This window comes from Hipposideros armiger, unplaced genomic scaffold (genome assembly GCF_001890085.2).
Source record: "Hipposideros armiger isolate ML-2016 unplaced genomic scaffold, ASM189008v1 scaffold_1787, whole genome shotgun sequence".
NCBI classification, from domain to species: Eukaryota; Metazoa; Chordata; class Mammalia; order Chiroptera; family Hipposideridae; genus Hipposideros; species Hipposideros armiger.
In genome coordinates this window covers 61697-72737 of record NW_017733137.1, presented here as the reverse complement: position 1 = coordinate 72737, position 11041 = coordinate 61697, and the positions used below count along the sequence as shown (strand labels likewise).

The 11041-nt window shown below is 39.8% G+C and overlaps 1 protein-coding gene and 1 pseudogene across 1 annotated transcript; both read left to right on the top strand.

Annotated features, from left to right (window-relative positions):
- The first annotated feature begins 231 nt into the window (after positions 1-231).
- On the top strand, positions 232-1197 carry LOC109378187 (olfactory receptor 7A10-like). The gene has a single exon (XM_019634643.1). The coding sequence runs from the start codon at positions 232-234 to the stop codon at positions 1195-1197; it is 966 nt and encodes a 321-aa protein (XP_019490188.1).
- An 8357-nt stretch (positions 1198-9554) lies between these two features.
- Positions 9555-11041, top strand: part of LOC109378186 (sterol O-acyltransferase 1-like) — a 9733-nt pseudogene continuing 8246 nt past the window's right edge.

Genomic DNA, 11041 nt, shown 5'->3' with positions numbered 1-11041 from the left:
TTCTCATGAAAATTGTAGAATACATGACACCTTTGGAAAGAAGCAATTGGGACCAAAATTCCTAATGTGAGATGGCACAGAAACCCGTAGAAGAAATCAGATCCATGCAAAAATATTGAAATTAATGATTTGGCTGCTAAATATAAATGTAGCATTAGAGCTATCTGAGTAATGTCAGTTGTATGAAAATTACTCATGTTATTTTTCTGTCTTGGAAGTCACCTCTTCCTCATGGGACCAGAGAATATTACAAGAGTTTCAGAATTTCTTCTGCTGGGACTTGCAGAGGAGCCAGAACTGCAGCACCTCATCCTTGGTCTTTTCCTCTCCATGTACCTGATCACTGTGTTGGGAAACCTGCTCATCATCCTGGCCGTCAGCTCAGACCCCCACCTCCACACGCCCATGTACTTCTTCCTCTCCAACCTGTCCTTTGTGGACATCTGTTTCACCTCCAACACCATCCCCAAGATGCTGGTGAACATCCAGACACAGAGCAAAGGTATAACCTATGAAGGCTGCATCACACAGATGTATTTTTTCCTACTTTTTGCCGCACTTGATATCTTTGTCCTGACCTTGATGGCCTATGATCGCTTTGTGGCCATCTGTCACCCCCTGCACTACATGGTCATCATGCACCCCCGGCTCTGTGGGCTGCTGGTTCTGGTGTCCTGGACCATCTGTGTCCTGAATGCCTTGTTACAAAGCTTAATGGTGCTGAGACTATCCTTCTGTACAGACTTGGCAATCCCCCACTTTTTCTGTGAACTCAATCAGATGATCCAACTTGCCTGTTCTGACAACTTTCTTAATAACCTGGTGATGTATTTTGTAGCTGTGTTGCTTGGTGGTAGTTCCCTGGCTGGTATCCTTTACTCTTATTCTAAGATAGTGTCCTCCATACGTGCAATGTCATCTGCTCAGAAGTATAAAGCATTTTCTACGTGTGCGTCTCACCTCTCGGTTGTCTCCTTATTTTATCTGACAAGTCTTGGAGTGTACCTCAGCTCTGCTATGACCCACAGCTCACAGTCAAGTGCAACAGCCTCGGTGATGTACACTGTGGTCACACCCATGCTCAACCCCTTCATCTACAGTCTCAGGAACAAAGACATAAAGGGGGCTCTGAAAAGATTCTTTGGAATGACAGGTATTAAAAGGACAATCACCCCACGGCTGAAAAAGTGCCCTTGATTTCATGGCTCCAAGTCCAAATCCATACATTGTGATTTTTTAAATAGATTGTGTTTGTGGAATTTGTGTCTTTTATTTATATTTTGGAATTTTCATTTTTTGGAGTTTAACTTCTCTATAGAATTTTTTTATTATTTTTTTTCAGTTACTGTTGACATTCAGTATTATCTTATATTAGTTTCAGGTGTACACTATAGTGGTTAGATATTTTATATAATTTATGTAGTGATCCCTTTTTAGTCTAGTACCCTCCTGGCACTCTACATAGTTGTTGCAATGTTATATTTCTTAATCCCTTCATCTTTTTCATCCAGCCTCCCAACCCTCACTCCTCTGGCAAACATCTGTTTGTTCTCTGTATCTATGAATCTGTTTCTTTAGTTTGTTCACTTATTTTGTTCTTTAGATTTCACATATAAGTGAGATCATATGGTATTTGTCTTTCTCTGTCTGACTGATTTCACTTAGCATAATACCCTCTAGGTCCACCCATGTTGTCACAAATGGTAAGATTTCATTTATTTTTATGGCCAAGCAATAATCTATTGCATATACTTGTATGTATCACACCTTTTGTATCCAGTGATCAATTGAACGGCTTTTAGGTTTCTTCCATATCTTGGCTAATGTAAATAATGCTGCATTGACAATAGGGGTGAATGTATCTTTCAAAAGAGTGTTTGGATTTCATTGGATATATCCACAGAAGTAGAATTGTTGGTCATAAGGTAGTTCTCTTTTTAATTTTTAGGAAACACTATACCGTGTTCCATATTTGCTGCACCAATTTGCAATCACACCAACAGTGCACAAGGGTTGCCTTTTCTCTACATCCTCACCAACACTTGTTTTTTGTTGATTTTTCGTGATGGCGATTCTGACAGGTGTGAGGTCATATCTCATTGTGGTTTTTTGTATTTTTTTTATTTTATTTTTTTTAGCTGAGCCATCCTGCCATCGGTTGGCAGCTCAGCGGCAGCTCAGCTCAGGCCGTGAATCAAACCGGGGACCCTGTTGCTCAGAGCTCAAACTCTTGAGCAAGCTCTTAACCAACTGAGCCACTCGGCCAGCCTCATTGTGGTTTTAATTTGCATTTCTCTGATGATTAGTCACATGGAGCATCTTTTCATGCATCTACTGGACATCTGTATGTTGTCTTTGGAGAAATGTCTATTCAGGTCCTCTGCCCATTGCCTAATGAGTAGTTTTGTTTTTTTGAGGTTGAGTTGTATGAGTTCTTTATACATTTGGGATATTAACCTTTTATCAGGCGTATCATTGGCAAATGTCTTCTCCCAATCAGTAGGTTGTCTTTTTGTTTTGTTGATTGTTTCTTTGCTGTGCGAAAACTGTTTTGTTGGGTGGAGTTCCATGTGTTTATTTATTTTTTTTTGTTTTCCTTGCCTAAGGAAATATATCAGAAAACAAATGTTACCAAGAGCAATGTTTACTGCCTATGTTATCTCTAGGAGTTTTATGGTTTCAGGTCTTACATTTATGTCTTTAATATATGTTGAGTTTATTCTTGTATATGGTATAAGAAGTGGTCTATTTTCATTTTTTAGCATGTATATGTCCAGTTTTCAGAACACCACTTATTGAATAGACTGTCTTTATCTTACTGTATACTCTTGCCTCATTTGTCATAGATTAAATGATCATGTAAGTGTCATTTTTTTCCTAGACTCTGTATTCTATTCCATTGAATTATGTGTCTGTTTTTATGTCAGTACCATTTTGTTTTGATTACTATAGCCTTGTAGTATAGTTTGATATCAGTAGCATGATATCTCCAACTTTTTTCTTTCTCAAGAGTGCTGTGATTATTTGGGGTATTTTGTGGTTCCATATAAAATTTAAGGTTATTTGTTTTAGTCTATGAAAAATGCAATATTAATATTTAGAAATCAGTTCAATTTTTATACACCAATAATGAAATATAAGAAAGAGAATAAGAAAAAGGATTCCATTTATAATTGCAACAACAATAAAAATACCTGGTGGGGCAGCCTATTGGCTCTGGAGGTTAGAGTGTGGATACATAACAGGAATATTGCTGGTGTGATTCCCACATGGGATAGTGAGCTGCAACCTCTACAACTAGATTGCAAACAACAGCTTTACTTGGAGCTGCCACGTGCTGAAAAAACCACACAATTCTCAATAAAGTTTTTAAAAAAGAGCCTAGGAATAAATTTGACTTAGGAGGGAAAAGACCTATACTCAGAAAAGTATATGACAGGAAGAAATTGAGGACGATACAAATAAATGGAAGCATATATTGTGCTATTGGAGAAGAAGATTTAACATCGTTAAAATGTCCATTCCACCCAAATCAATCTGTAACTCAATGCAATCCCTATCCAAATACCAATGGCATTTTTCTCTATACAATTTTAGTAACTATTTGATTCAGCTTTCTGCTTTGTCTGTCATATAGACAGTTTTCCCCTGTCCTTTTACTAATTCACAAAGTTTTTTCAAACCTTGATCAGGAATATTTGAAAATTCCTGTTTACTTCATGGGCAACATGGATTTCTTAAGAATAATTTCTTCTAAAAAGATATACATTATTGTGAGTAATATGTCCTTGTTTGATAGACAGAATAGTCATAAGTTGCAGTACTCATATGGAAAAATGTTCATTTGGCTACTAAGCCAATGTATACAATTTTATTTTATAGGAATATATGAAACCATAGTTTTCACTTTTGTGTCTCTTCTTTCTACATCAGTAGCTTCACTGCTCTTCCTGATAATGTGGACTTCATCATTGTTCACTTTAAGTCTCAGCCTGTTTTGTTGATAGTGCTGCTAGGCTGGGAAGGCCTGGGGCACTGGCCTGGGCCCCCACTACTTGTGACTCAGACCTGAGCCAACGTGTGGCTGGACCAGCCCTTGTGGTCCTTATTATAATTGCAACAGCCATCCGGGAATTATGAAAACACAGGGTTTACTCTTACAGGTCCAGCATGTCTGAGGAACACACTGGAGTTTCTAGGGGCGAGAGAGAGACAGAGAGACAGAGAATGGACTGAATGTGTGTGTGGAGGAAACTTGGATGCTTATCTAATAGCCATGTCATACATCTAGCAATGTGATTTTTTGAGATGGTTGTCTTTGAAATGGGTACCTCATAAATCAAAAGTTTAATGTGAGGCATTCACACTAGTCACATGTTACTGTATTTTATACCTGGACTCCTGGTTTTATTGTCTAATTCTCCTCGGTGTCCAGAATAGCTACAGTAGTCACTGGTGAAAACTGATTATCAAGTATATATCTCCCTGTGGGATCTATATGGAAACATACATGAGAGATTCAGAGACAAATGGAAAACGAGGTACATGAGATTCTGAGCTAAGGATGAGGTGAGGCACCTGGGGCTTCAGAGGGGAGGAGGGTCATTAGCAGGACAATAAGAATAACAGAAGTTCAGTAGTTAGAAGTTTGCCCTACTGTGTACATAGATCATAAAAAGTTATCTCTGACAATAACTTATTATGGGCAAGGCCCCAAATTAACATTCTTTAAGAAAGAGGAAATGTTTCCCTTGGGCCTGCAGAGTCTCAAAAATAATCCACATCTATATCTTGGGGTGACTTGTTCTGAACTTCTACCATAGTGACCTAGTTTCATTCTTTTGCATGTATCTGTCCAGTGTTCCTGTCACCATTTATTAGAGAGGTTATTTTTTCTTCATTGTGTGTTCTTGGCTCCTTTCTAATAAATTAATGCCATATATGTGTGGGTTTATTTCTGGGCTCTGTTGTGTTCCTTTGATCTATATGTCCGTTAAATTGTCGATCAAAGAACACCCAGCCTAAGAAAAAGTCTTCTAAGGGTTTATTTGGGCCAAATGACAACAGCTGCTGGAAAGCAAAATCTCAAGAGATTGAGAAAATGCTCCAGAGAATGGCAGTTCTGCAGCTCATTGTTTACATTAAACAAGAAGGAGAAGACATAAGAAGGGTTACATGACATTCATTGGTGGAAGATTAGGGAGGCGGGTGAAAGCAAAGTGGGGAAATCTCTGGGACTGGGTGAAAAGTTAAACAGAGAGAAACATACTTCATTACATTGGTGGGTAGAGGATAGTTAACATCTAAGCACGTAGAGATGGTAAGTGGGCAACAAGATAACAATGTGGTCTCCTGCTCTTGTGCTGGGAGTGGTGCCTCCAACGGGTCTGGAAAAGAACATCACTCTGACATTTCAAAGGCATGTTATCTTAGATGCACAGAGACAATAGACAATTTCAAAGTGAAAGACTGACCTTTGTCAAGGAAGTTGCAGACCAGGCGTGCTACCCACCATGACCCAGTTTTAGTTAGAAATTTTATGTTCAGATCACCCTGTGTGTTTAATTCGGTGTCTGGGTTTGTCAGGTTTGCCATTCTTGTCAGGTTGAGTATGTGGCCCCTTTTTCATCCACACCACACTGTTTTCATTACTATAGCTTTGTAATATAGTTCAACATCTGGGAGTTTGTGATGCCATCAGCTTTGTTCTGCTTTCTTGAGATTGTTTTGGCTGTTCAGGGTCTTTGGTGGTTTCATGTAAATTTTAGATTGTTCAATTTCGTGAAAAATGCTATTGGAATTTTGATAAGGATTTCAATGAATCTGTTAAATTACTTTGGGTGTTGTTAAAAAACAAAAAATCAACTGAGTAAATTTGGAGATCTAATTGACTTTATTAAGGGATTCATGAATGAGGCAGCATCCTGTCCAGCAACCAGAAGGGAACTGCCAGTGGTTGTACTAAACGGAAGGTTTTCATAGAAAGAAGTGTGGGGCGAGGAGCTATTAACAAAAGAAAAAACAAAATTAATTTGATAGGAGGATATTTTCTTTTCCGGGGGAAGGGAACAGCAACCGTTTTTATCCTGCAGATCCCTTTTTCCTTCCATTGGGGTTGGAGAGGGCCTGTGTGAGCAATTACCTTACTGGTGCTTTAACAGAAAATTACAGAATGGTGGAGTAAGATTTCATTTCTAATTGAGGTGGAAACTGCCAATGGGTCTGGGTTTAAACCTAGGTTTGGCCTTGTGGGCTTTTCGCACAAGTGATGCCGTTTTAGATCTGTGATTTTTCTCTTTAAGTGTTGTGGACATTTTAACAATATTAATTCTTCCAATCATTGAGCACAGAATATCTTTCCATGATTTGTGTCTTCTGTAAAATGCATAAATTGCTGAATTAAAGGAGCTATACAGAAATTAAGAATACATATTGCATGAATATATATAATTATATATTAATTATAAACATTTTGATAATTAATATATAATCCATATATAATTAATTGCTTTGTAATATGATTGTAAAACAATGTAATCTCCCTCATCCTATTTTCTCATTTCTGATGGTGATATGGGATGATGAACCTAATTCAGGTGGATGCTGTTAGGAATAAATAAAATGTTTGCTAATATTTGGTGACTCTAAGAACTGTATCACAGCTAAGGAGTTATATGTACACATACATATATGAGCACTTATTGGGTAACAATGGATAGTAAAGTTACATAGGTTTCAGGTGTACAATTCTGTAATATATCATCTATATATCACATTGTGTGTTCATCGCCCAGAGTCAGTTCTCCTTCTATCACCATATATTTGACCCCTTTTACCCTCTTCTACCACCCCTCTCGCCCCCTACTCTCTGGTAACCACTAAACTATTGTCTGACTCTATGAGTTTTTGCTTCTTTATTTGTTCATATTGTTCCTTTGTTGCTTTCAGTTTTATATCCCATATATCATGTTCTTAGTGTTTTAGATTTCAGAACCCTGTAACAAGTCTCAATGGACTAAAATCAAGATGTCTGCAGGGCCGGTTCCTTCTGGAGGCTGCAGGAGAGAGCCTGTTTCCTCTCCTGTTCCAGTTTCTCGTGGCCACAAGCATTCGTTGGCTCATGGCCTCTCTCCGATCATCTCTAGAGCAGCAGTGGAGCATCTTCCAATTTCCCTCTGATTCCAACTATTCCCCCATTTTCTTCCACATTCTAGGAATGCGGTGATTACATCAGTCCCACCTGCATAATCATGGCCAACCTTCTTATCTTAAAGTTGCAGGCTGATAGCAAAAGTATTCCAAGGGCTACATTAATCCCCCCCTTACTATAAAAAACAGTATTTCAAAGTTTCCAGGGAGTAGGATGTGGGACAGCTTTTGGAGGCCCTTATTCTGCCTATTACAAAGTTTTTTTCAGAACTGTATTATCTGGTGACACTCAAGGGAGCTTGTATAAAAGAAACAACACAGAATTCATTATAGCCTCTGAAATGAGTGAATACAGTCACGCACAAAATGATGACATTTCTGTCTGTGAGGGAACCGCATATACAATGATGCTCCCATATGAAAACAATGTTGCTAAAAAATTCCTATCGCCTAGTGACACCATAACCATGGGAACATCTTTGGAATGCAACACATTGCACGAATAGTTACCATCATGTTACAGTTGCCTACAGTATGTAGTGTAGTAACATGCTCCATAGTTTGTAGACAAGGAGCTTTGGGGAACAGAATTTGTCACCCCATTTGGCATAAGGATTATTTTAGTCTGGTTAATTTGAAGAAACAGCAGACTTGAGAGAAGCTCTGAAAACCAAGCACAAGCTACCCTTTGTAAGTGATTTACATTTTTAAGGAAAATCTCCATTTGTGAGCAGTTGTATCCCACAAGTCACTGCTTTGAAGAGCCAAGGGACCTAGTCAAGGCAGAGTCCTTTGTCTTAGATTTTTGAGAAAACTCTAAGTCAGGGTTGGGATAAGGTGCTGGGAGGTGAGACCTCAGGCAGGTGGGAGAGTCTTGGAAAAGGTGTAACAGAAACAGGACTCACTTGACATCTCACCTAGTCCCTTGGGAAGAGAGAATCAGCAGGAAAAACTTCCATTCTGTCCACACCAGTGTCTCACAGGGAAATCCGGTGCCCAGAGGTGGCTGTTATAATGGAAGCAGTGCCTAATGAGCAGATAAAGGGAGCTGAAAGTATCTCCTCTGCTGCGTATGCAAGCCTGGGCTTTATAGGACATGTGTGTTGCTTTTGGATTCCTAAGCCTGGTGGGGACCAATGCTTCACTCCTTCCTGCTGTCTTGTCTGGAGACAAAGCTCCAGTTTCCATCATCAACCATCCAGGGAGGAATTCAGACTTCCACACAGAGCCCTCCCTCTCAGAGACCCCATCCTGGTGAGCCAGAGAGCCCAGCACGTACTGAAGAAAAGAGTCATAGAGGATAGAATATGAGAACATTCACCTGAGGTCACCTGAGAGTCTAAACAGCCTAGCCCAGAGTTCAGAGATGGCCATCTTCATTTGCTAGACAGACTAATTAAATATTTTTACAGTTTCTTTTGAAAATTCATTTTATTAAATTTACTTGAGTGACATTGTTAGTAAAATTATATAGGTTTCAAGTGTACAAATCTATAATATCTCATGTATGTATTGCATTGTATGTTTGTTACCAAAAGTCAATTCTCCTTTCATCACCATATATTTGACCCCCTTTACCTTCTTCTACCATCCCTTCTCTCCCTTTACCTTCCAGTAATCACTAAACTGTTGTCTGTGTCTATGAGTTTTTGTGTCTTTGTTTGTTTGTCTTGTTCGTTTGTTGCTTTCAGCTTTATATCCCACATGGGGGGTGAAATCCTATGGTTCTTGACTTTTTCTGTCTGGCTTATTTAGCTTAGCATGATAATCTCAAGATCCATCTATGTTTTCACAATGGCAGTATTTCATCTTTTCTTCTGGCCGAGTAATATTCCATTGAGTTTATGTACCACATCTTCTCTATGGTGTCATGCATCAAAGGACACTTTGGTTGTTTCCATGTCTTGGCCACTGGGAATAATGCAGCAATGAACATCAGGGTACATATATCTTTACGGATAAATGTTTTCAGATTTTTTAGGTAGATACCCAGGAGAGGGATTACTTGGTCAATTCTACCATATACCAAAATTCAGTCAAAATGGGTCAAAGTCCTAAACATAAGACCTAAAACAATAAACTCCAGAGAAGAAAGCATATGTACTAAGCTTATGGATGTTGGATTCAAAGAGGATTTTATGAATTTGACCTCAAAGGCAGTGAAGTAAAAGTTAAAATAAATGAGTAGGACAATATCAAACTTAAAAGCTTCTGCACAGCAAAAGAAACATCAACAAAGCAAAGAAACAAGAAATATAGGCTGGAATTGATGGTTGGTTAGACATAACACTTGATAGCAAAGAAGATACAGTTGACAGCCAGAGGCAGAAATGGCTCCAGCCATTTCAGCTGAGTTCTGAGGAGCAGAACTGATGTAGGGCAAGAAACGGGGCAAGAAACAGGACTTGAAGCCACTTTTTATGAAGGAAGTTGGCACTCACTTTGATGACTTTGTGACCAATCTCATTGAAAAATCAGCATCATTAGACAATGGCGGCTGTGCGCTCACAACCTTTTCTGTTCTTGAAGGAGAGAATAACCACAGAGCTAAAGATCTCAGAGCACCTCCAGAACATGGAAAGGTTTTCATTGTGAGGTGATTTCTCTTAGATGAGCTGTTCGAGGTGGACCACATCAGAACAATTTATCACACGTTCATCGCCCTCCTCATTCGCTTTATCCTCAGCACACTTGCAGTGGATCACATTGATGAGGGAAGGCTGGTGCTTGAGTTCAGTCTCATGTCTTATGCTTTTGGCAAACTTCCTGTTGCTATTTGGACGTGGTGTGCCATGTTCTTGTGCACACTTTCACTTCCCTATTTCCTCTTTCAACATTGGGCCAGAGGCTACAGCAAGAGTTCTCATCCAGTGATCCACAGTGTCTTCCATGGCTTGCTTTTCATGGTCTCCCAGATTGGAATTCTAGATTCGTTTGATAATGAAAGCCCATTCATTTGTCAGAGAGAATGTGCGTCGGGTCCTAAATTCAGCTAAGGAGAAATGAGGCACTGTCCCGGTACCCACCGTCAACCAGTACTTGTACTTCTTGTTTCCTCCTACCCTCGTCTACCGTGACAACTATCCCAGGACTCCCACTGTAAGATGGGGTTATGTTGCCATGCAGTTTGCACAGGTTTTTGGTTGCTTATTTTACATGTACTACATCTTTGAAAGGCTCTGTGCCCCCTTGTTTCAGAATATCAAGCAGGAACCCCTCAGCGCACGTGTTCTGGTCCTGTATGTTTTTAACTCCATCTTGCCAGGTGTGCTGATACTGTTACTGACCTTTTTGCCTCTTTGCACTGTTGGCTCAATGCCTTCGCTGAGATGTTACTCTTTGGTGACAGGATGTTTTATAAGGATTGGTGGAACTCCACATCATACTCCAACTATTACAGAACCTAGAAGGTGGTGGTTCATGACTGGCTATATTACTATGCTTACAAGGACTTCCTCTGGTTTTTCACTAAGAGATTCAGATAGGCCGCCATGTTCGCTGTCTTCACTGTGTCTGCGGTCGTGCACGAGTATGCCCTGGCTGTTTGCCTGAGCTTTTTCTACCCAGTGCTCTTCGTGCTCTTCATGTTCTTTGGAATGGCTTTCAACTTCATTGTCAGTGATAGTCGGAAAAGGCCAATTTGGAATGTTATGATGTGGACTTCTCTTTTCGCCGGCAATGGAGTCATCCTGTGCTTTTTTTTTTTTAAGGCTTTTATTGGGGAATTGGGGGATGGGAACAGCGCTGGGGAATTGGGGAAGAGGAACAGACAAGTTGCTGTTGTTTTGTTCTCCAGTCTAGTTGTGGAGGACATCGCTTCACTGGCCCAAGTTGGCACCATCATTGCGCTCTTCCCGGGCGAGGCAGATCAGTCGCTGGCTTCTGGACGGCC

What these genes read in the sequence shown, in the direction of transcription:
- LOC109378187 (XM_019634643.1), top strand. Translation starts at nt 232, where the DNA reads ATGGGACCAGAGAATATTACAAGAGTTTCAGAATTTCTTCTGCTGGGA.